Genomic DNA, 22,606 nt, shown 5'->3' with positions numbered 1-22,606 from the left:
CCTCTTCCAAGAAAAGCCGGTCACCCAGTCTTTTAGAAGAAATCTCTCACATTTAAAAAAATATTAATAACTTATTAAACATTTTTAAATAATGCTGCACGTGCAAAAGAAAACACACTCAGCCCTACCCGTGTGCGACCTTCGCCTGAAACTCGCAGACAAGCTGGTGAGCTGGAGGAACCCTGTTCCAGGGCTCAGGCCTTTGGGGACTGCGTAACCTGGGGCCAGTCAGTTCGTGGTTTTCCTTAAGCCGCTCAACCTTTACAGTGAGGCTAGCAAAGAGGGACTTGGGGCCTGGGTTAACCAAAGCCCAGGGTTTGCTCTTACCTGGAGAGGGCCACCCGACCCAAGTCCACCCCAGGGGATCACACATCTGGGGCAGGATGTGCAGTCATGAATACAGCCGAGGTGGAGGCATGGGGGACCCGGGTTGGAGTCAAGGACCTGCCTGTAAGCAGCTCCCTGCTCTAAGCTGCTTCACTTCCTCTGCCCTGAACAGGAGCAACTGCCTACCTGCCCCAGTCACCCGCTCAAGCTCCAGGCAGCAGGCACACCCCACCCAGTCTTACCGGTAAACCACAGTCTCCCTTGGGCCCCGGAGGTCCCATCAGCAGCAGGAAAGGTGTAGGTCCCACCAGGTGGAAGAACGAAGAGCCAGTGCTCATGGGCTGGGGGCTGGAGGACAGGAATGGCGCCGGGGCCAGCACTGGGGCCGGGGTGGTCTGCTGGCTGGGCCGCAGCTGCCTGGGGCTCGGCCCAGTTGTCGGATGGTTAACTGGGACATCCCTGGCTGCCTTCCCAGGTCTGAGAGGGACGGCCTTCCAGGGGCTGCTCTTGGATCTGACTTTCTTTGCGGCTTCTGGTCCAGTGGGTTTCTTGCTTCCAGTGGGGGCTGAACCAGGAGCGAGGGTGGGAGGCATCGCTGTGGCCTGGGGCCGAGCAGTCCTGGAAGCCCTAGGACTGGGGGCAGGTGATGGGGGCAGGCCGGCGGGTCGGGGAGGTGTGTGCGTGTTGGTGCGGGCAGGGGCTAGCTCACTGACATGACTGCTCGTCTTGGCCTCCGCCTGGACCACTGGGGGAAAAGACCTCTTAGAGGAGCTGGCAGCAGGAGGTAGGGGCCGGGTGCTGGGTGCTGGCTGTCTGGGCGTCACAGGGTTCCTCTGGATAGGCTTCACTGTGGGACAGGAGACTCTGTCAGGAGCTGGGTGGGAGGTGGGTAGCACCGGCTTCTTGGTTGGGGGCGCTGCCTTTGTGAAGGAAGGCGGAGCTGCCTTCCGGGTGGGGCGGGGACTTTTGACAGGGGCCATCGAAGGAGAAGGGGCCGAAGGCTTGGTGGGGTGACTTTTGGGGATTTTGGTGGCTGTGCTCTTCTGCAGTGGCTGGACAGGCCTGGTGGAGCTGGCGGGAGAGGCTGGGGGCACGGGAGACAGCCCTTCACTGGCTGACAGCCTGGCAGGTGGCCGGAGGGTCCGGGCTGGGCCTCTACCCGTGAAGGGCTGGTGCGGGCCTGTGCTGTTAGTCCTTAGGGGCTTGGCGGGCACGGCAGGCATCACAGTCACCCTGGGCCCCCTGCCTGCTGGCCGTGACGCCCGGGCTGGCGTGGCAGTGGTCAGGTTCTCCAGGCCCAGCAGGGCAAGGTCGGTCTGGAAGGTGAGGGGTGTGCCAGAGCCTCGGGGGAGGAAGGGTCCCAGCTGGGGCCGGTACGTGTCAGCCTGTCCACACTGCTTTCTCAGGTGGGTACAGTAATTGTGAGCGACCTGCGTCACGGGGTAGATACTGAACTGACACAGGGCACCTTCAAACTGGACTGCGTGTGGGCTCATCTTCCCAAAAAGGAACACGCCCTCAGGGTCAAGTGCTGGGTCCCTGTGGAACGGCAGCGGGACAGGCACCCGGTGCTGCCCGCAGGCCGTCACCAGGGTGACGGTGCGGCCGCGGAGCTCCAGGGCCAGGTGATGCCAGTGCCCGTCGTGCACGTCGAGGTCGAAGGCCACGGAGCGCCGGGGCCCCAGGTGGACGACTGTCTTGCCGGGGAGGAACTGCAGGCCCAGCTGCAGCTTGTGCTTCCGGCTGCGGACGGCGAAGAGGAAGGCATGGTTCACCCGGTGGGAGCAGAGGCTCAGCACCAGTGCCAACTCTGTGCCCAGGGCGGCAGGGACGACAGCAGCCGTGGGGGCCTGGAGCCGGGCCCGCTGCGTAAAGATGAATCCTGACTGGAACGGAATGACCCCTGGGGGCGGGGGGCTCCGGCCGCCCGCTGCCTTCGTCCAGCTGAGGCCCAGCTTTTGGAGGACGTCCACATCTGGAGAGGGAGGGCAGAGGGGGAGAGGACACAGTCAGGGCCTGCTTCCGGCTGCACAGACGGTGAGGACAGTCCACCCACTGCTACCTGCTGCCCCATGGCTGTGGCTGACAGCACAGAGTTGGAAGCAATCCCTCGTCTGGCTACGTGATCCTGCATATGCAGACCGTCCTCCACTTATGATACAGTTACGTCCCGATAAAGCCAAGGTAAGTTGAAAACATCCTAAGTCAAAAATGCATTTAATACACCTAACCTACGGAACATCACGGCTTAGCCTAGCCTACCTTAAACAGGCTCGGAACACTTACATTAGCCTACAGTTGGGCTAAATCATCTCACACAAAGCCTACTTTATAACAAAGTGCTGAATATCTCACATAATTTATTGAATACTATAAGCGAGAAACAGAATGGTTGTACTGGTTCAGAATGGTTTAAGTGTATTGGTTGTTTCCCCTCGTGGTCTCGTGGCTGATTGCGAGCTGTGGCTGCCGCTGCCCAGCATCACAAGAGAGAGTATCATACTGCATATCGCTGGCCTGGGGAAGGATCAAAATCAAAAACTCGAAGTACGGTTTCACTTTTGTACCATCATCAACTCAAAAAATCATAAAATCGAAACATCGTAAGTTAGGGACCATCTGTAGCGGCTAAAAACACAGACTCTGGAGCCAAACTTCCTGAGTTCAAATCCCACGACTTACTAGCCTTGTGACTTCAGTGCCTCGGTTTTCCCATCTTTTAAATGGGGTAATAGTAATACCAAACTCAGAAGGACGTTGTGAAGATTAAATGAGAATGCACTTGGAAAAAAATGCCTGGCACAAAATAAGCACTTTTGAAGGGGAGCTATTAATATTAAACATCATGATAATCACCAAATGCTAGAACTAAGGGTATAAGAGCCTGCCCACCATGGTTTGTTTCCCCTTCTCTCTTCCTTGAAAGCCATATCCTCCAGGAAGCTGGCCCATAAGTGAGGGAACGACAGGAATGTTCATGTCACCAGAGCTTGGGAAGGCTGTCCAGGGGACCTGACTAGTTTCACCATCGTTTTCACCCAGTCTCCTTCCCACCCCCGAAGTCTCCTCAGGCTGGAGCAGACTGGGGGAGCTGCTGTCTACACAGAAGGCAGAGGACATTTCCAATGACTCCCTTCCTCCCTGTGTGGCCTTGGACAGAGCAGAGGAAGTAATCAAGGCATCCCTGCAAACTCTGTCCTCTGGCGAAGTGTCTGGACATGGGACCGTGGTCTGGCCAGGTCACATCCGCCTGGTAATTATGCCGACTGGGCTTGCCAGAGCAAAAGGAGGGCTTCCAGGGTGTTTATGGAAAGGTTTCCTGACCTTGCCTCTCGTCGGGTCATTCGACCTCCCCCAGTTGGCTGAGCTGCCAGGGTCTGCAGAAGCCTGCTCAGGAGCTCCATCTCAGCAGGAAAGGAGAGGCTGCCTCCGGAACTGGGTTCTGGGAAAGGTCCTCATGCCCCCACCTCTGAGCTCAGCATCCTAACCCCTGAGTGTGGAATGCTCTCTCCCTCATCGCCTGGAGCAAGAGGGGGGTGCACGGGGCTGAATGCAACCAGCTCTTAGTAGACCCTAGGTCAACCACTGTGAGATGGACAGGTGGATGGACAGAGAGATAAATGGGCTGGAAAAAGCTGAGAACCCGAGTGCTGGTAACATGGCAGCATAATGGTAGCAGGCTCTGGAGTCAGAAGGCTGGACTTCAGAGCCAGACAAGACCACCTGTGAGTCCAGACCCTGAGCCTCAGTTCTCTCTGCTGTAAAACGAGGCTGCAAAGAGTGCCTACCTCATCGAGGTGTTGGGAGATGAAACGGAGGTCTTCCTTATTATCTATCCTCACCCACCCCTGCATCAGGTACCTCTGGCCAAGTCTATTCCTGCCCCCCAGGCCTCAGTTCCCCTGCCTGAAAGACAAGGGAAACCAGACCTGGAGGTGGCCACAAAGTGCTAAGAATGTTCTAAGAACTCTGTAGCTGTAGGCTGCTGTTTCACGTTGGCTTGGATTGAAGACTCTTATTCTTCCCTAGGACCCGAGGGCCTTCACTTCCCTTCAAATTTCTCCTTTCTCCCACCTGTCTGTCCCCAAGTCCTAAGGTAAAATAAACCACACTGTTTAAGGACTGTGCGTAGTAGCATACTTTATACGTTTAATCACTGAAAGCCTCTTACTATCGTAAGATACTTCTCACTATAAACAACTTAAAAGGGAGGAGCCACTTGTAATGACAGAAAGTCACTGCTCCCTGTCCCACCTCGGCAGCCCCTGAGAGGCTTTCAGGCCTGCACACATCTCTCCCTGCACCCTGCAACTTACAGCCGCTTGCGCTCCCTCAGGGAAGATGACAACCGGCCGGGCCAGGTGGCACCGAGGAGGTTTCCCTTATCATCCTCTCCAGATGGGTTTTGTTTTTGTTTTTGTTTTTTTTTGCTGCATTGGGTCTTCATTGCTGCACACGGGCTTTCTCTAGTTGTGGCGAGCGGGGGCTACTCTTAGTTGTGGTGCGCGGGCTTCTCATTGCTGTGGCTTCTCTTGCTGCGGAGCATGGGCTCTAGGGCACGCGGGCTTCAGTAGCTGTGGCGCATGGGCTCAGTAGTTGTGGCTCACGGGCTCTAGAGCGCAGGCTCAGTAGCTGTGGCGCAAGGGCTTAGTCGCTCCGTGGCATGTGGGATCTTCCCGGACCAGGGCTCAAACACGTGTCCCCTGCATTGGCAGGAGGATTCTTAACCACTGCGCCACCAGGGAAGCCCTCCACGTGGGTTTTTAAACTGACACCAGGCAGTCTCCAGGCCTCCCCTGCACACTACCTGCAGCTCAGGGGCCAAGTCCCCAACTCTGCTACCTGGAACTGACAGAGGTGGTCACTGCTAAGCCTCTGGGAGCCTCTGACCACTGTGGGCTCCACGGGGATAGAGAAGGGCCGCTCTTGCCCAAACTTGTCAGGTAGTATATAATTAACAATAAGAAGAAGAACTAACATTTATTGAGCACTTACTATGTGCTTCACATGGGTTATCTCTCTCTATTCTCTCAATCATTTATACAGCGGGTACTGTTTATTATCCCCATTTTACAGAGGAGGGTCAGAAAACTGAGCGATAGTAACTTGCCCAAGGTCACACAGCTTATAATAAAAGGCCCAGCTGGCCCCCGGGTCTTTGTCCTTCCTTCGTCACTACGCTATCCTATCCTGCGCTGCAGCCCCTAGACTGGTTGGAAGGCAGGGTGGAGACACATCCAGAATCCCATCAGGGGAGAGGAGCTGGGGGACAGGGGAATGAATTCAGCCCAAAACCAAGATGGAGGGACCCGGCCAGCTGGCCACAGCAAGATCCCTTTATTACGTAAACCGGGCTCCACACTGCTCCAGCCTCTCCTCACCACCCTCCTAGTGCCTGACTCAGGACTCTGGACAGCTGTTCACCTACTCTGTGGGGGAAAGAGCAAGCTCGGAAAATATGACATTTGCACAAAATGTTGCTGGGCAGCAGGAGTCTCTTCCGGGCACAGCCCTCCCCTTCCAGGGGCCCAATCCCTGCCCGGTGGCCAGGTCAGGCCACAGGGGCTCTGGGAGTGCCCGGCCGCCTGCCCGTGCTGGGCGGGCGTGGAGGAGGGGGAGGGGCTGCTATTTTAAGTGGCATTGTGGCCGCTTGACAAACAGATGTGGGAGACGTCAGTTTCTGTGGGCAGTGGTGTAGCCAGCCTCCCGCTGCCTGGGCCCTCTGGACAGCTCCTCAGGGACAGCCGGAAAGAGTGGCATCTCACGGGAAGGGGAGGGCGGATCACAGGCGTGGGCAGTGATGGCGGTGGCCTTCGTGCCTCTGGTCAGCACTTCTTGGGGGTACCCATTGGACAGAGGGACAACTGCAGCTTACTGACCCAAAGTAACTTACATTCTGCCCTGGAGAGGAACAAAAGCATCACCTGTCCACATTTCTGCACTGAGCCCTTTCTACCCTTCACAAAACATCCAACATGATTCTCTCAAGCCCAGAGAGAAATTTGCCAATGACTGGCTCCATTCTACTGATGAGAAAGTCGAGGCACTGAGTTCCAATTAGGGGAACTGATGTCTCCTACCCCTGCGTTCTCAGATCCCTTCTGTCCTCCTTTGTCTCCCCCTGGACAAAGAGAAGAGAGAATTACCTTCAGGAGCTCCTTGGGTGGAAGCCAGGTGACAGGCAAGGGAGACTAAGATCCAGGTGAAGAGAAACCCCCTAGAGACCAGGAGACACAAGCAGATGTGACATCAGCTTCCACCTCTCACGTCCAGGTCCAGGTCCAGCCAGGGAGTTGGGAGTGGATCACCCAGCCCCAGTCCCACCCCAGTCCCGCCCAGGGGAGGCAGGAAGCGAGGCACAGGCTTCAGGGCTCTGTCGGACCAGCCCACGCTCCCGGGGGTCCAGGCACAGCCTCTTGGGGTAGGACCTGCTTACACAGTACGAATACAACCTCGCTTTCCACAGATCAATAAACCAAGGTCACCGGGCGGAAACTAGTAGGCAGGAAGCCCTGCCCTGGGCTGTCAGGAGACCCAGGGTCCAGCTCAAAATCTGCCGCTGACTCACTGGGCAATGAGGGAACAGCCCCTGCCGCACCCCGTCTCTGGGCCTCAGTCTCTCCATCTGTCCTGTGGCCTCAAGATCTTGAGGCCCAGCGGGCAGCAGAGCCAGGGCTGAAAGGTCAGTGGGAAGACCAGGCTGCTCTGCTTAGATGACGGGTAAACTTTGCAAAGGGCAGGAAAGATGAGAAGTCAATCTCGACTCACGGCGGAGGGCGGGAGAAGACCCCTTAGCCAGGACCAGTGTGTGCTAAGGAATCTGCCTCCTGGCTTCATGCTGATAGGAAATGGGAGAGAGTGAAGGAGAGAAGGGGAGACGACGGGGAGTCAGGCCCCCACGGGTGCAGACCTGGCCCCATTGCTTACCAGCTGTATGACCCTGGATGAGTCCCTCCGCCTCCCTGAGCCTGTCTCCTCCTCTGCAACTCGGCTGACACTCCCTATCTCGCAAGTCAGGCGTGAGGATTAAATGAGCTCATGCATGTCAAGGGCTCGGCCTGTTGCCAGCCACCAAAGTGCTTCTTATTCTTAGACCAACCCTGCTGTCCCTGCACTCTGGGGCCCGGAAGGGTTAATGCTCTGCTCAGGGGATCCTGCCAAGATGGGCAGAGGCAGTGATCCGATCTCACCTTCCTGTGGGAGCAGCCACTGGCGACACCCGAAGCCACCAGGGCATCTGATCCCGAGGCAGGCAAAGGGGAGGGCGGCACGTGGCCAGAGTCGGCCAGCTAGGATGCAGGCAGAGAGAGCCCCGACAGGCGGGTGGTGAGGGCAAAGGCTGGGACACGTGGGCCCAGGATCCATTTCCAAGAGAAAGCCTAGGATGATGTGCTTCTGGGGAATCACGTAATCCAGGAAACCCATCTGCCAGGGTGGATGTCTGGAGTCCCGGGTTCTTCCCAGCTCCCTGGGAGCCTTGGAAAACACCCTCTGATTTAATACCAAGTACTCCAATTTAATTGCAATTAGGATCGATGGTAATCCTGACCTGGACACTGTGGAAGACACTGATGGTTCCCACAGCCACCCCCCTTTCTGCTAGTTCAGGGAGACCTGAACTTCAGAGGATACTGGATGAATCTGGATACGTCTAAGCCCACTCTGGGAATCTGCCATGCTAATGACTGGCTTAGGCGTGCATATGTGACCCAAATGTGGCCAATGAGGTGTGAGGGATGCCTGTCAGGGCCTCTAAGAAAGAATTTCAAAGGGACATGGAAAAGGTTTTCCTCTGGCCTGTGCATGTTGTTGAGTGAGGACCTGCTGCTGCAGCTATTTTGTGCACATGAGGTAACAAGGCGCACGAGCATGTGAGGACGACAGCATGGAAAAACAGTGGGTGTCTGATGACACTTGAGATGCTGAATTGGCCAACCCTATTACTGCTTTTCCTTTGGGCCTCTTGATATGGGAGGTAATAACTCCCCTCATTGTTTAAGCGTTGTTCAATTGAGAGTTAGAGCGTAAGGTGAACTAGCTCAAACAGCACTCAGACGCTGACGGTCCCTTGAAAGCCTTCTCCCGCTTCTGGGCCTTTGCACATGCTAATCTGAAGTGCTCTAGACACTACTCTTTTGCCTGGTCAGTTTCCACTCATGTGTTAGATTCTAGCCTTGGTGTCGTTTCCCAGAGCCTGCCGCACATACGTCACCAGGTATCCCATGTATGGTCATTGGCTATTTCTCTGTTTCCCTTTCTAGCCCAAGTCCCTGCAGGGCAGGGACCACATCTGTCTTGTTCACTCTTGTTTTCCCAGCACCTGGCAGGCATGTAGTAAGTGTTCAGAGTATTTTTGCAGAAGGAATGAATGTTACCTGGTATTACAGGACTCTGGACTTCACAAAGTATCTTCCCAAAGCTTTAACTCCAGCAGGCCCACCCCACCTCTGACATTTTCCAGGGATGCTTCTAGATAATCCTTGCTCCCTCCTCATCCTCTCCAATCTGCTGCCACTGCTGTGAGAATGCCTTTTACACAAGGTCTGTCCTCCCTGCCTCCATGGGCCTCACCTCCAGAGCATCACTAGCAATCACTAAAGGTCAGTGCCTAGCGGCCCTGGTCTTGTCTCGGGAGAAGGGTAGAGGCTGACCCTTCTGGCATGACCTGCCCGCTTGAAGCAAATTGGCAGACACATCAGCTGTGATGAACAGTAATAGGCAGCTTTGTTTGATTTGACAAAAACTGAGGCCTAGGGACGGTAGGTGCTTCCTCAAGGTCACCATGGGAAGACTCTGGGGACACAGCTCTTCAGTACTATTTCCCACACCCGCCAAGTAGCTACTCAGGAAACTGGGGCCAGATGTAGTGGGGAAGAGCCATCTCCTACATCCCAGTCTTGGTAGTTCCAAAGCACAGCTGCATAGCAAAGGCTCGGAGAAGTCTGCGATAAGGAAATTCACTGCACTTTCCGTCGGTCAGCAGTGCCTGAACTTGAGGACCAGGGAACTCATTTTTCCTGAGAACGCCTCCTCAGAAGACACCGCCCCTAGCTCTCCAGTGTTCCTGCAACCTTACTAGTCTCTGTTCCATTTCCTTCCGGTCTCCTCTCTTCCCAGCCCTTTCCAGGCACCAGCTCTCACTCCTTGAGTCTCTCCCTGTGTCGTCACATCCACCCTTCTTAGGACGCTCCCCAAGCTGATAAAGAGAGGCCAGGTGGAGAGGAGAAGGTGCAAGAACGACGCACATCCTTCTCGGTCAGTTTTTCCTGCTGGGGTTATGCCAAGGTGACCACCCTCTAGAGAATAAGAGGACGTATTGGGGGCAATATCTGTCATCCCTAAAGGTCGGGAGAAAGAAGACTCACAGGGGAGATGGGATCGGAATCTTCTCTTCAATTAAGCTTCCTAACACCGCGGTTTCTGACTCGAGAATTTCGGCCCTGAAAAGGCCTGTTACAAAAATATTTGTCTCCCTTTCATTCACCTCAACAAATGCAACTGACCCTCTCAGACCTGGATTCTGTGTGCACTTGACCCAGAAACTGCCGAAGTATAGCACGGGAGTATAGAGGCCAGACTCTAGTCCCAGCCCCTCTTTATAGAGATGGGCCACTGAGGCCCAGAGAGGGGAAGTGACTTGCCCAAAGCCACACAGCAATGTCAGTGACCCACATCATCTGACTCCACCACCTAGAAGACAGTCCTTTTCGCTTGACTCGTCTCCCGTGGAGAAGAAATCGGAGACTTACAGGGACTTCCTACTTGCCAGACACCAGAGTCCCAGCCTTCACCAACAGGAACAGAGATGCAGCCTGGGGAGCCAACAGCCATCTAAGTAAGCTCCAGGCCTGGAAAGTTGGCTCCCAGAGGGAGGCCCTGCCGATTCATTTGCTCCCGTTCCAATCCTGTTTAGGCTACTGCTAATAACGTTTAGTGCCTGCACTGGCTCAGAGCTTTGTTCTTCCAGACTTCTGTTTTCACCGCTGACTCGTGGGCCTTGGCTGGGCGAAGCCAGGGCTCCAGAATGTCGGGAAGACCAGAGCTCAGCGGCCAGAGACGGCAGAAGGCGGCCGAAACGGGAGCCACGAGTTAGGGAGCCTGACCTTGAGGACACAGCCTGGCCACACGGCCCTCCAAGAAGGGAACCCAGGTGTTCCTTTCTCCTGCAAAAAGCCCTCTGCCAATGCACCTAGCGTGGTTACTCCTGGACCACGAGGCCGGCCAGAGCCTGCAGCTGGTGTGCATGGTTTTTCCTCTTTCCTTGTTACCTGAGAACATACAGGCGCTCAGAGACCCACACAATTTGAACACCCACTGTGAGCTCAGAGCTGAGACCCAGGGCACAGAAACACAAGGAAAGCAGCCCCGTGGTCTCTGGGCTTAGCTGTTATCCCATGGAGTAAGCTGGGAAGGATGCAGCCAGAGGACCACAGGAAACAGAAGGGGGACAAACCTGTCCCACCTGCCTCCATGGATTGGCCAGGCCCCACGTGCCCAGACAGCCACGCCCAGGCTTTCTTCACACCTTACACCTCGTCCATGGGAACACAGACAGGGCATCTGTCTGGATAGGATGCGGCCCAGAATTTTCCAGTTGTTTCCCACATCCATTCAAGATGAAGTGAATAATGATATATAAGTAACAGCTGCCATTTATTGAGCACTTACTACATGCCAGGCCCCGTCCTAAAAGCCTTTTACAAGCACAGGCCCACTAATACTCACAAACACCCTTCTGGCTGGGAATGAGGATGCCCGTTTGGGGGAATGAGAAAAAGGAGAAGCAGAAAGACAAGGTGCCTGCCCCAGCTCACAGGGCAGAGGCAGGATTCGCACGGCTTGACTGAAGTACCCTCTCTGCCCGTGGGTGTGAGTTTATGTTTTGCTTCCATTTCCGCCATCAACTGAAATGGCATTTTCGTGTGCCAGGCAGGTTGTGGGGTATCCAGAGGGTCCCTGAACACAGAGAGGGAGGAAGAGCCTATGCCAATAAAGTAATGGGCGGAGTGTGCTCGGGGAGGGACAGACCGTGGGTCACATTTGGAAGGCAAGCCCCTTCCAGTGCGGCATCAGGGCTGCTGATGGCTGTTGAGCTGAGCCTTGCGGATGGCAGGCTTATGGAAGCACGAGGGAGGAGGAGTGTTCTGAGTACAGGGAGGAAGGGGAAGGAAAGAGAGGCCAGGGATGCTCCCTAACGGTGTCATGGAAGCTGGGCTGGGAGCAAAGCTAGGAGGCACGCAGCGGGCCAGAGGGCGCAGGGTTTGGGGCACTGCAGTGGTTGGGGAGGCAGGGGCTGGGCCGCAGTGTCACTGCCCACTTACCTAAAGCTTGGGCCCCACTGTGGGGCGCTTGCCTGGTACCACTTTTCTACCCAACCGCTGGCATCTGCCCTGGCACAGGGTCTTCTGGAGAAAATGAGTCAGCAGTGTGCTTACTGGTGGTGTGTGTGTGTGTGTGTGTGTGTGTGTGTGTGTGTGTGTGTGTGTGTGGCGGTGAGGGGCGGGGGAATCTCAGCCAGCCCACTTTTTCCAAGACATGGGAAAGAGAGGGGGAGGCATCACCCCCCTGATTCCAGCGCAGAGGGGGCAGGGCATGGTGGCCAAGGGCGGAGCTACAGCCCTGACCAGCGTCTTGGGAATGTCCTCCGGTCCTGGGGGCAGGACGGACAGGGAGCAAGTTCTGCGCTTCTCTGGGCCGTAAGCAGGAGCCACAGTCCACAGGGCCCTGAGGGGCTGCTCCCATCCTGCCCACTGCCACACACACCCACACGCGGTGACTCCCTCTGGCACATGCTCACTCCTTTACAACTCCTACTCCACAGGCTGGGAATCAGAGCCTCTGGGTCCCAGCCCCTCCTTGGAGATTCCCTGCCCCTCTCTGGCCCTGAGTCTCACATCTGTGCAACGAGGGGTTCGAATTAGTCATCTCCCAGGGCCCTTTATGCCCTGACATGCTGGCTCTCACTTTTTCCTCTCTCACACGCAGGACAGGCATTGAGGACCACCCCCCGCCCCTCCCCAAGCAGGGAAGCACTGAGACACACAGACCCAAACAGACTGACACACATGCGGAGATTTCCAGAAACAGGGGACGTGCAAAGACACACAGACACTGAGACAGCAGCAGAAGCCGAGACCCGCAGCCCTAGAAATTTGCAGACAAGTTTCCCGAGAACCGACAGAAACGGAGACTTACAGGCTCGGGACCTGTGGACACGGACACTGGAACACACCGAGACAGTCAGAAATGGAGATCCCCCCCTCCCCCAAGCATCCAAAAAGCCCCCTTCCGCCCCCCCCCGCGCCCGCCCGCCGCTCCAGGCGCCACCCCCACCCCCCAATCCCGATTCCCGGGGCTGGCTCTGCATGGGACCCTCCCCAGCTCGGCCCCCGCCCCAAGGCGATCGGGCAGCCGCGCCAGGCAGGGAAGGGCGGGCAGCGCTCTCGCCAACCCTCGCCGGGCCGGGGGCGCTGCCCGCTTTAACCCTTGGCGGCCCGCCTCGCAGGGGTGAAGGAAGGAGCAGGAAGCTGACGTTCCGCTGGAAGCGTCCCGCGCGGCGGGGAACCCCCGCCTCCGGAGCCGCAAGAAGCTGGGGAGGGGGCGTCCCCGAGCCGGTACTCACCTCCCGCGCGCCGCCGCCGCCGCCGCTGTGCCTCGGGCCCCCCGCGCCGATCCCGCTCCCATGGCGGGCCCCTACTTCATGCTCCCGAGCCCGGGGGGCAAGTGTGGGCGCGCCCCATGGGGCCGCCAGCCCCCCGCCCCGCCGCGCCAGGCGGGCTCAGAGCGCTCGGCCCCCACGCCCCCAGCGCAGTCCCGCTCCCAGGGGAGCCCGAGCAGGCAGGCAGCGCGGCCGGGGCTCCGCGGGCGCCCGCGCCAGGCCCATGGTCCCAGGAGTCCCGGCGCCGCGCTCGCCCCTGCCTCGCTCTTCTCTGCTTCCACCGAAAAGGAAGAAGAAGCAGGGGAAAAAAAACAAAATTCAAACTTTTGGAGGCGGGCTGCTGGCGGTCCCCGGAGGCAGAGCAAGGCCGGGCGAGGGCGCGCGGAGGGCGGTGGAAGCTGCCTCCCCGCCGGCCTGGGGGAGGAGAGGAAAAGGAAGGATTTGGGGGAAATGAAGGCGATTTAAAGTCTCGGCCCGCGGTGGCTCTCCACCTTCTCTCCTCCCCGCGCCGGGCCGCCCTCTGCTGCCCCCTGCTGCCCCCTGCCGGCCGCAGCCGGGGACACAGCCTCCGCGGGCCCACGACTGTCCCGCTGAGACACTCCACGCCCCCAGCCCCCCTGTAAAGATGGGGAAACTGAGATTCACAGAGAGGAAGGAGTTGGCCAAGACTGTACAGCAGGATGACCACAGTTCGGAGATTCGGGACCTCTAGATCGTGAGACTGGGGGTCCCCGAGTTGGGGGCAAAGATAGAGGGGGAAAGGGACAGATACTATTGCTGAAAGGAACCCGGAGTTCCAGGGACAGATCTGGGACTAGGACTCAGTGTCCAGACTCTCATGAAAACAACAACCAGTGTTCTACCACACACATACACACACCTATTTTCCTCCCAGATTCAGGGCGCCCTGGAGGACAGACTTTCCTGGGCACGTAGTGGGTGCGTTTGTTCAATGTTGGTCACCTCTCTCTCTCCTCTCCACGCAGTAAGAAATGGGAGCTTAACCTACCTCCTCACCCCAGAGTAGACCAAAGGCTCCCTCAGATCCCACTAGGGAGCGCAGAACTGCACACCTTGATGCCGCCACAAACACCTGGCAAATTCGCACACCCACAACCCCAGTTCGAGCCCTGGCATCAGAATCCCCCTCCGCCTCCACTTCCACGACTTGTTCCCTGGTGCATACACACATTCCCACACATATCTACACTTGCTCCAAACTCAGACACACACTCACACTCACTCACATGCAGGCACAGCCACGCACTCCTCCTGGGCTCACACAAACACACCCTGGGGTGTCTGGACTCTGGCGCACACCCGGACTCCACACACGCAGACGCATGCACATGAGTGCTTACACGCGCACAAATGCATACTAGTTTAGCCTAGCCAGATCCTCCCAACGCACACACCCGCGTGTACACCTCTCATACGTATCTTCACGTGCACACGTAACAGCCCAAGTGCACACACTCACGCGCGCTACCCCCACTTGCACACAGGTTTCCGCTAGTGCCCATCGCACGCGGGCACAAACACACTCACTCCTCGCACGCGCACCCCCTCCCCACACGCGCGCACCTTTACGCATACACACACCCGTACCCCCAGCGCTCCAGGAGCCCCGGGCCACTTACTGGGTCCCTAGATGCGAGGCTGGACGGTCGGTCCTTCCTCGGGCGCCTAACGGCATTTGTATTCATGGGTCCCCGCAGCCCCGGGCGCGGGCGCGGGAGCGGGGGCGGGGGGGCGGGGTCCCCTTCCCTAAACTGGGCGCGGGCGCTCGGAGCGCAGCGGCACCGGGAGGGGCATGGGCGCGCCGGGCTGCGCCACCCGCCCGGTCCGCCTGCGCTCGAACTTCAGCCGCTCTGCGTCCTCGGACTCTGGCACGGGCTCCGGGCGCGGGGGGCGGTTCATAGGTGCAGGGGCCGCGGCGCCCGCCGGGCCTTTTGAAGTCTTCGCTGGGGGCGGGGAGGGGGCGCTGAAGGCGGCCTTTTAAACCGTAGCTGCACGCGGGCTCGGTCGAGCAAGGTGTCTGGTTTCAGCAACTTTAGGAAAAGTCCCAAGCCGAAGGGGGTGGGAGGGCCGACGCTCGAGCCAAGCAAGCCAGAAAAAGAAGCCGCGTAGCCGCGCGCTGCTTCCTGCAGGGGGCAGAGCACCGGTGACTGCCAGGAGGGAGGCCCAGCGCGGTGCTGGGGAACCCGCAGGCAGCTGGACGGCGCATGGAAGCACCCCGGCACGTCCACGTTGAAGCTGCGCTCTTAACCTCCACCTGGCCGAGCCCCAGAAGTGCAGGAACACCCGAAAATCTGCACAAATTGTGCCTGTTTGTGCGTTCTTCTGGGGGAGAGGGGCCACCGGTTCTCCAGGTTTTCAGAAGCCCACGGCTCTTGAAGGCTGCGAACTCCCAGCCCGATAATCGTTGATGTATTTTGAGCTGCATCCCTTGCACTAGGGAGATCCTGCGTTTATTTACAATTTTGGTATTTTTGTTCATCGTGGATTTTGGGGGATATGTTTTTGACATTTTTAAGGTATTGCATTAAAATATTATGTATCTTGATCACTTAGAGGTTTTTTGCCCCCCCTTAAATGTAAAGCTCCATGACTAAGGGGTTTTGGCAGCCCCCAGGATTTTGCAGCTCACGTGCCTCCCCTGAGCCAGGTGTGGCACTGTTCTAAGTGCCACCGCTTACGGGAGGCCTGTTATCTCCATTTACAAATGAGAAAACTGAGATTCTGAAAGGTTAAGGAATTTGCCTGAGATCACTAAGCTGTTAGGTAGTGGAGGTGGGATTCGAACCCAGGTAGTCTGATTCCTGTCTTTGCAGCTGAGCATGATGATTTAAATCTTAGCCGCTAGAGGGTTCTGAGCAGATCCTTGCCAGCCTCTCCAACTTCATATTCTTCGCAGTGAGCTCCACTCTCTCTGATGCCTGGACCCAGGCTCTGGACAAGCTGGCGTATTTCAAGGTCTTGTCCATGCTGTCTCCTCCCAGGCTGTTCTCTCCCCGAAACCCCCGTTCTGCCTGTTCACAGACTCTCTGTCCTTTTAGGTGCAGCTCAAAGCTCTGCTCCACACCCGTATTGTAGCACACGTCACATGGTATTGTCATGGTCAGATCTAACTGTGTCCCCACACCCAGCATGGAGCCTGGGATACAATAGATGCTCAAACCATTAATAATTTAAATGAATTTCTTTAACTCTTACAGTGTGCAAACCCCTGTACAAAGCTGGGGGAAGAGGGTCTGCCACTATGGGGTGAAAACAAAGAAATTTGTACATAGTCCTGCTTTCTGGGCACACATATTTGTAATGTGGTCAGCAACTTGGGTCAAGGAAGGGGGCCTGGATAGGAGACATCAGACACTGCCATGTCACAGAGAATCCCCTGCAATCACATAAAGATAACACAAGAAGAATGTGATAGATGCTATCAGAGAGATACAGATGAATTGAATTGTCAAGCAGACTAACGGATGGAGAGAAACCAAGGAAGGCTCCCAGGAGGAGGTGGCCTTTGGGTCCCGAAGTGTATGTTGGATAAACATGCAGCCACTGGGGAAGACAGCTCAAGTGAAAGAGTCACAAAAGGGCCCAGATGGTGGGAGCAGATTTCAGGCTGGTTTTGGAGGAGGAGTGAGGGGAGCCCAGTGAAGAAACCATCCAGTTCTCCCCACTGCACCGTGTGGGTGATGATGTGCAACTTACTGGCCAGAAAGACATTTCCAGGCAAGGGGACGCATTTCCTCAAAGATCAGGCAGCAGGTCAGTGGCTGAATTCTAAGCTCTTTCCAAATCTCACTCCCAAATCTGAGTATGCAATGGTGAGCCCCAGGGAGCCTTGCTTTAATGAGAGAAGCCCAAAAGACCCATGGGAAACCCCCCAAAGCCCACAAAGATTGATGGTGTCCCCTTTGAGCCTCACTCTCCTCATCTGTAAAATAGGTGCATTGAACATGATCCTCAGCATGGGCCCTTTGAGCTCGGGAGTAGGAGACTGCTGTCAATATCCAATCCAATGCAGTAACTAATTATTGAGGGCTACCTGCGTTTTACTAGGTTGGAAGAGAAACGAGGCTCATGGCCTTCCAGGAGTTCGTGGTCAGCTGAAAAGAGCAGATATGGACACTGTTAAGAACTCTAGGGAAAGGACCTTGTTTCCTGCCTCCACTGCCTCTTCACACCCAGTCTTCCTGCCAAGTAGGTTCCTGGCACAGCACCAGTGACTGGGCACAAACAGTCTTCATGAAAGTTGGATCCAGAAGACACTGACTGAGCAATTACCCACCCTGTGAAAGGGATGAGGTGCTTACCAGAAAGGGGCAGAAGGCGATGAGCCTGGGAACTGGGTGGACACCGCCTGCAGGCCCATGGAGATGTTCTGGGGACGAGGCAGAAGGATAGGAATTCCCGGCCTGGTGAGGACTTTCCAAGGCACATAGTTTACTTTCTGGCCAAGCGGAGCAGCCATGGACCCATTGCTCTCTGGGGCGCATCTGCCTTGAGAGAAACTGTTGATCTCAATAGCCTCTGTGATGGACACTTAGTAGGGGCTCAATAAATGTTTGACTAAATCACTAGATGAAGTCTGCCTGCAAAAAGAGGGTTGTACACTGCCCTGGTATCAGTCTTCACCGATTCATCCACCAAGCTTTTCCGGAGGACCCACTGTGCTCCAGGCTGTGCTTCCTGTTCCCCAGTGTTTGCAGGAGGAGATGAGCAAGGAGACAGGCAGATAACGCAGGTCAGGAAGTCCTGCCTCAACTCATTCTTGTTTCACTGGTACCGCAGAACTGGGAGCAGAACTTGGATGCCACGTATTAGTCCCCAATTTTCCAATGCCTGACACGGCTGGGCACACCGGGATGGGCCTTCCTTTCACGTCGGGCTTGCATGTCCCATAGGACGTGTGCACATAGTGCACATCTAATAACAGAGTCATTCGTTCCCTGGTCGCTCAGCCAATCAGGAGACGCTGGCGTGCATCAGGCCCTGAGCTGGGCACTGGTAACAGGTAAATACAAGTTGTGGTCCCTGCTATGAGCAGTTGCCCTGCTGAGTTTCTGACACCGGCACGAAACACGGTGCCTGGTACATAGGAAGTACTCCATAAATGCTGAGTGAGTGACGGAAGGAAGGAAAGGAGGGAGGGAGGGAGGGAGGGACACATGCGTGAGAGTAAAGTTTGCCGATTAGCCACCTGCTCTCTCTCCTACATCAGGATCCTCCCTCAACAACAATGATTCGTTTGGTCACGTGCCATGCGGCAGGCCCAATTTCAGGGGCTGCAGATACACCAGTCATACTCCATCCTGTTCCTTGCTGTGTTCCCGGCACCCAGGATAAAGCATTTCAGTAAACTGACCTGAACTCCAAGCTGGAGAAAGAGGCAGCCTGCAAGAGTGTCCCCTCCCTTTGTCCCCTCCAGGCAGTGCCAGTCTAGTCCTCCTCCCCAGGGGAGGAGACCGGAGCTGGTATTGGCTGTCACCGCTGCCCGCCTGTCTCCCAGGGCTTGGGTTCTGCATTCGGGGCCACGTCACTCTGGCCTGTTGGCTGCCAAGACCCCAGAAACAATCATTCCACCAAGAGGAATGAGGGCTGAAGCCAGGGAAGCTCCTGGGCCACTGTCCAAGAGACAGCACATCCTCTGGGCACGTGATCCCATTGTCTGGGCATCCCAGACCATCCCCCCAGGGCCTTCGCCCTGCTCCCCAGTCTGGCTTTATTTCCTCAGGACTGGGCCACGTGGCAGAGGGTTGGGAGATGTCCAAAGATAATTTTGCGGGGGTTGATATTGACCCAAATATGGGATCCCCAAAGAAATTCAGTCCTGGAAGAGCCCCTAGTGCCACCTAACTCAATTTCCTCATTTTACAGGTGGGGAAGCTGAGGCTCAGGGACAGGGTGCCTGATGCTCTCAAGGTCACACAGAATCAGTGGGGGGGCTGGGGTGAGAAGCCAGGCCTCCTACACTGATGTCTAACTGTGGACAGTCAAACCTATCTCCTCATCCTTCCATCCATTCAGTCAACGTTGGAAGAATTAGACCCGCTTTCCAGGTGTGAGAGCTGTGGCAAGTTAAGGTCTCTGGACTCTCTCTGACTATCCGTCTGGAACCATTGGCTGTACCGAACAGGGAGTTTGTGATGAGTTCTGGGCCATCCTTGCAGCCAGGAGTGAAGACCAAGCAGCTGATGAGCGCTGAGACTCTTCAGGCCTTCACCCGTCACCCATTCTGCTGGAATGTGCTTCTTCGCGGGATCCCCCCTTGGATTCCCACAGCCGTGCCCTGCCCTGCCCCTATCCCGCCATCTCACATCAGGTGTATATTTATCTCACGCGCCTACTCAGCTGGACGTCCTCAAGGCCATGGCTACGCCTTATCTCCATACAATCCCCAGGGCTCACTCAGTGGTAGCCCACAATCAGCCCTCAGTAAAGGCTGGATGCACAAGGATGGAATGGAGGAAGGGGGAGGTGAGGGAGGGAGGGAGGGAGGGAATAATGGAGGGAGCAGAAGCAGGGCTGGAGACTGGTTGACCATCATGCTAGGACATTCCCATGACTGGGGCAGACACTGTTTGGTTCATCCTCGCTAAGAGAATTCCATCTTCATCTGCCCACTTCTAAGCTGCCTCATCCTTCAGTGGAGACTGCATCCCTCTCAGGCTGTAAGGGTTGACTCCCGCTTCTACTAAGCCCACCATGGTGTCTCCTTCTCTTGGCCAGTGAATGGCTTGGGTGTAGACATAAGCCACACACCAGCCACTGAGATGTGAGAGGAGTTATAGGCAGAAAGAAACAAGGTCCTTCAGGACATTATTGAGGTGCTGAATCAGGCACACACGCCTGGACTGCCCTTTCTCAAAACAATGGTGTCCCTCATGTCTAAAACACTTTTATAGGGTTTTCTCTCACTGCCAGCTGAAAGCATCCTAGCTGATGTAGCAGGGGAACAGGAACTTTGGTCTGTACCAGACAGGCCAGGGGATTACAATGACAACAACGACAATAATAGCACAGAACAACTTCATTGCCAGCATCTCAAGTTTCCACACAACAACCCCATGAAACAGCACAGATAGCTGCATCTCCAGTTTAGAGACAAGGAGCCAAACGCCAAAAGGGAAGGGTCCTGCCCAAGTTCACCCCGCAGCGAGGTGACAGAAATGGGGCTAGAACTGTGGTCCCAAGTGCTCATTACAATATACCAGGACCTGTGTGTGTGGTGAGGTCGGGGTGGGGGTGGGGTCTCTTCACAGCCCAAGGAGTAGTCAATCAGAGCCTGCTGGGGAGGGGCCCACTGAGTGAATTTGAACGAGTTGAAAATGCGTCCAGTCCACAGTTCCACAATGTCCTCAGCAAACTCCTAAGTGGCAGATGTGCTGTCAAACACACTGGAGAGACAGCTGTGTTAGGGAGTCGTCATCCCCTGCACCAGCTGAAACCTGCACTCCAAGAGTTTGGCGACCTCTTCACCCCATGTCCAGACCATGCGATGTGATACATTCCTGCTCGTGGGTAGTTCCAGGAAAAGATGACCGATGCAAATGCCTCTGGATGCTTCTCCTCATCATAAAGTGAAGACAGAGGAGACACACACACGCTACTCTGCCTTCCACCCGAGAAACCAGCTCTTCAGACGCGTGCCATCAAGCCAGAGCCCCTATACAATGGCTGTTGAGAAGAGCAGCTCCGAAGTCAACTAAAGCCTGACTCCATGGAGGAAATCACTCTGAAAGTAACAACCCCACCCCCTAAGGCATCCTTTCTCCAGGCCCAGCATTCTCGTTGCCTCATCTGGCACGATTCATCTGGCACCAGTGTCATATCTTCCAGCATCATCTCCTCCAACTACTGCCAAGTGACCACAGCAAAGCTCAAAAGTCCAGGTGGCATCTGACGAGCATGGAGTTGAGCACGACTATCACCTCCCCCGATACATATTCTATGCTTCTATTAATTTGACCCGAGTGCCTATTAGCTTTTTAGGTAACGCACCACAGCATTCACACTAAGCTGATGACCATTGAGAACCTCGAAGTTTTTCTTATGTGCCTCCTCTGGGGCAGTAAAGTTTTGTCCTCTTAAGTGGAGCCTTTTCTAAGCATGGTCCATCCTTTCAGCTTATCTGAATTGTTGTTTGTTAAATATGCTTCTCTCATCCTTGCTTAAGGACCCGTGACTATAGGACATTGACCACTGGTCATACTGATGACCATACTGATTAATAGTGTTACTTTGTCCCCATGAGTTGGAGGCATTTCACGTTTCAGTGTTGTTGATTGATAACAGTGAGACTAATGCATTGTACCCAGTCTTGGTGAGGTCCCCGAAGCCTCTGCCCTTGGGGCTGGTTTGCTAGCAAGAATATGCCTACACGAGCGGCTGGGGATAAGAAACCCCAGCTGACACTCCATTTCGGGGTTCCCTGGTTTGGGGGCGTTCCATGTACAAGTTAGTGGTCACTGATCTGAGAGAAAAAGTGCACCCTGGTCTGGCCCTTCAAAGGGAGGACAATTGGGGCTCACACCTGACCTCTCCAGAGCCCTTGCTGTGAGGCAGCCTTCGGCTGTGAAGAATATTCTCACCCTAGTGCAGTTGCTAGACTGCACCGTTTTCCTGCAAGGCACTGCAGATATGTAAGCATTGTTGTTTTGAGCCCTGTGAGACTTTGTCAGCCCTCGAACCCTGTCTAACTGCTGTCATTAGTGTAGGACCCTATGTAATAATACCCGCACACACGCATTTGCAAGGGTAAAAAAAAAAATGGTGATAATCAGAGATGGGTGATTACCACTCCTCTTTCCCGGGGCTGGGCAATTTATTCACTGAGGGGTATTTTCTCCTTATTTTCTGCAGTTTTTCTTTTTTTTTTAATTAATTAATTTTATTATTTTTTTTTGGCTACATTGGGTCTTTGTTGCTGCACGCAGGCTTTCTCTAGTTGAGACAAGCGGGGGCTACTCTTCGTTGCGGTGTGCGGGCTTCTCATTGCGGTGGCTTCTCTTGTTGTGGAGCACGGGCTCTAGGCGCGCGGGCTTCAGTAGTTGTGGCACACAGGCTCAGTGGTTGTGGCTCGTGGGCTGTAGAGCGCAGGCTCAGTAGTTGTGGTGCAAGGGCTTAGCTGCTCCACTGTATGTGGGATCTTCCCGGACCAGGGCTCGAACCCAGGTCCCCTGCATTGGCAGGCGGATTTTTAACCACTGTGCCACCAGGGAAGTCCCTGCAGTTTTTCAACCAGGTCCTTATCTGGAATCTCACCTATCTGGATATCTGGGAATGGTTGTGATTTTATATGAACCCCATGCCTGCCCAGCACCTGAGGTCGGCTGCAGCATGTGGCCAAGTTGACACCCCTGGGCTCACGTCGTTACAGCTCCACTCTGTACTAGCACTATGGGACCTCGGCAGCCCTCTTTTCCTCCCTGAGCCTGTTTCCTCTTCTGTGAACTTAGGGTTATTAATGTGTGCCTCTGTGGTGACTCTTCCTTTCTCCCACTTCATCAGTCCCTGTGATCAAATACAGCTGGCCTTGGCTGGATGTTCCCCCCAAGGGAATGGGTCTCTGCTTGTTGTGTTGAGTTGCAAAAGCATGCTTCTTCTCACTGG

General features: G+C 55.6%; 1 protein-coding gene across 1 annotated transcript in view; it reads right to left on the bottom strand.

Moving 5' to 3' along the window:
• COL27A1 (collagen type XXVII alpha 1 chain) overlaps nt 1-13,457 on the bottom strand; it is a 151,045-nt gene extending 137,588 nt beyond the window's left edge. The window contains 3 exon segments of the mRNA XM_073806461.1: nt 570-2,302; nt 6,474-6,544; nt 12,950-13,457. Of these exon segments, the coding sequence (XP_073662562.1) occupies nt 570-2,302; nt 6,474-6,544; nt 12,950-13,011 (1,866 nt within the window). The 5' untranslated portion in view covers nt 13,012-13,457.
• Nucleotides 13,458-22,606: the final 9,149 nt, after the last annotated feature.

Source organism: Tursiops truncatus, chromosome 6 (assembly GCF_011762595.2).
Source record: "Tursiops truncatus isolate mTurTru1 chromosome 6, mTurTru1.mat.Y, whole genome shotgun sequence".
Lineage (NCBI taxonomy): Eukaryota > Metazoa > Chordata > Mammalia > Artiodactyla > Delphinidae > Tursiops > Tursiops truncatus.
Note: the sequence above shows the minus strand (reverse complement) of the source record. Positions and strands in the feature narration are given on the sequence as shown.